Raw genomic sequence first — 2,285 nt, 5'->3', positions numbered from 1 at the left:
AGCTGAAGGTACAGCAGAGGCTGTCTCCTCTAGGCTAAGAACATCTCCCATGTGCCAGGGCTGGTAGACAGAAAGCCAGTGCAGCAAAACATAAAGTGTCCTTCAAGAGGATTAGAAATAAATAAGTGAAGCATGGTGTTTTCTCAGGAACGTGTTCATTTGCCTCTCTGCTGGGGTGGGCAGGGGGATATATTTAAATAAGGGGGGAAAAAAAGCCCAGTCCTAGTGCTGCTCTGGCAAACGAGCTCCCTGTGTGTCGGCCTGCCTTCACCCACTGCTTCCATACCAGCTGGAGAAGACACTTGTGGTGGTTGGAAAGGAGCCTCCGAGACCTTCCCAGGACAAATCATCCCTCCTGAGTTTGGGTGGGTGTTTTCTCTCCCCACTGCAGAGCCAGGGTCTGAGGACTGTAGGTGTGCAGTGCCTCCGGGCCGTGGCTCCTTGCACGTAGCTTAATCTCGGGTTCGGTTTCTCCTTTTCAGGAAAAAGAAGCTGCTTTTCTGTGGGGGGCCCAGCAGCATTGGCACTTGGCTTTTATGTGTAATTTTGACCTAAAAAGAAGTGAAAAACCCAGGTCAGTTTGGGGATCCTAGGCTCTGAACCTCTGTGGGCACCCTGCAGCCCAGGGAGCCTGGAGAGCGACCTGAGCAAACCAGGAGCAGCCCAGCAAAGAGCAACAGGGTGAGGAACTGCTGCCCACCCCCAGCTGGGTTGCTAAATGCTTTGCTGCAAAGGAGTAACAGCTCTGGGATCCCATCCAGGCAGTGCTGGTACAGGCAGAGGATTTCTCTTCCTCTGGATGGTGGGGGACCCCCCTGCAGCCCCCTTGGGAAAGGGATGCTGCTGCACTGCACCCACCTGCCTGGCAAGGGATGAGCATGTCCCTGTACCCACGGCCTCCGTGGTGGCTTGCCATGAGCCCAGGGCCAGCGTGGGTGCAGACAGAAGTCCCAGGTGGCTGGGCTCTGCAGCCACCCAGGAGCAAGTGCAGAAGCCTGCCTCCAACGCCAGGGGCTTGGCCACACTGCACGGGGAGCCCAGGCTTCCAGCCAGCCCCTGCCCACCCCGGCTGCCCCCTCCCCGGGGACTCACAGTGCAGGATGGCTGCATCCAGGGCTCCCCGTCCACTTGCATGGGCAGCAGCTTGGATGTCCTGCAGAGCACGAAGAGAGGGAACACAGGGTAACACAGGCACTGGCTTTTGCCAGCAGGTGGGTGCTCAGCTGGGGACAAATACCTGATGGTGACGGACGAGCACTGGGCCAGTCTCTTCCCAGCACTCTTCAGCCCTGTGTAGATCTGGCCCATCTCCATGGCGCCCTCCAGCCCCACCACCTCCAGGAGCTGGTCGCTGAGGTCTGCAAGAGAGAGGGATCCAGGTCAGTCCCCTCATCCCTGGGGATCCCCCCTGCCTTCTGCCATCATCCAAAACATCAGGCCAGCACGCCAGGGCTGCTGGCTGCCCTGGAGAGCAGTGGGGCTGGTGGCACAGTGGAGATGTGTCCCAATGTCCCCTGTGCCCCGAGACCACCAAGCTGGGCATTTGCAGCATTGGCCAACACTGCTGTTCAAAACCCCTGGGGCAGAAGTATGCCTGGTCTGAAACAGTGGCTGGTCCTTCATGGCTACAGGGTGGCAGCCTGGATCTTCACCAACTCATCAACCACTTGCTTGCAGTGTTGTATGCAATGGTAGCAGAACCTCTCCCAGCTGCCCTGAGGCACGTGCACAGGGGAAGTCTCCCCAGGAGGAACCTGCTCAAAGCCCAGGGCATTGTCCCCTTTTCCAGCTCCTCCTGCTTTTCCAGGCCACCACCAAAGGCATCCAACACCAGGGCAACCTGCTCCATCTCTCGCTCCCTTCAGGGTCCTCTTTCATGCCTGGTGAAAACCCACCCAGGAGAAGCCCCCTGAGCTCCTCCATGCCCTTCTGCCTCCCCACGAGTAGGGATGTGCCCAAAGGACCAACCCTGCTGCCTCTCACCATCCTTTACAGCTGGCCTTTGCTCTGCTCCCTGCTGCCCATTCCCATGGGCTTGCCCAGCAAGGGACAGGGGATCATTGCCACTGGGATGGCCAGTGACACCTCTGTCCTGGAAGCCACGTGCCAAGGAAGCCATTTCCCACCCCAGCTCCAGGCTGTGGGAGGTGGTGGGTGGAAAATACAGGCACTTTGTCTATTTTCCTGTCTGCTTGCTCTCTGCTGGGGAACTCTGCCAGCAGTTTGGGCTACCTGCACTCTGCCTGTGCCCGTGGGGATTGCTCCAGTGGCCACAGCAGTGGGTG

General features: G+C 58.7%; 1 protein-coding gene across 1 annotated transcript in view; it reads right to left on the bottom strand.

The window, feature by feature from the left end:
• Positions 1-452: 452 nt before the first annotated feature.
• LOC103772792 (diacylglycerol kinase beta-like) overlaps positions 453-2,285 on the bottom strand; it is a gene marked incomplete at its 5' end in the record, with an annotated part of 11,957 nt that continues 10,124 nt past the window's right edge. The window contains 3 exons of the mRNA XM_008940135.1: positions 453-551; positions 1,093-1,153; positions 1,238-1,358. Of these exons, the coding sequence (XP_008938383.1) occupies positions 453-551; positions 1,093-1,153; positions 1,238-1,358 (281 nt within the window). The remainder of the gene's footprint in view (positions 552-1,092; positions 1,154-1,237; positions 1,359-2,285) is intronic.

Source organism: Merops nubicus, unplaced genomic scaffold, assembly GCF_000691845.1.
Source record: "Merops nubicus isolate BGI_N331 unplaced genomic scaffold, ASM69184v1 scaffold24055, whole genome shotgun sequence".
Lineage (NCBI taxonomy): Eukaryota > Metazoa > Chordata > Aves > Coraciiformes > Meropidae > Merops > Merops nubicus.
This window is presented reverse-complemented; position numbering and strand designations above follow the sequence as displayed.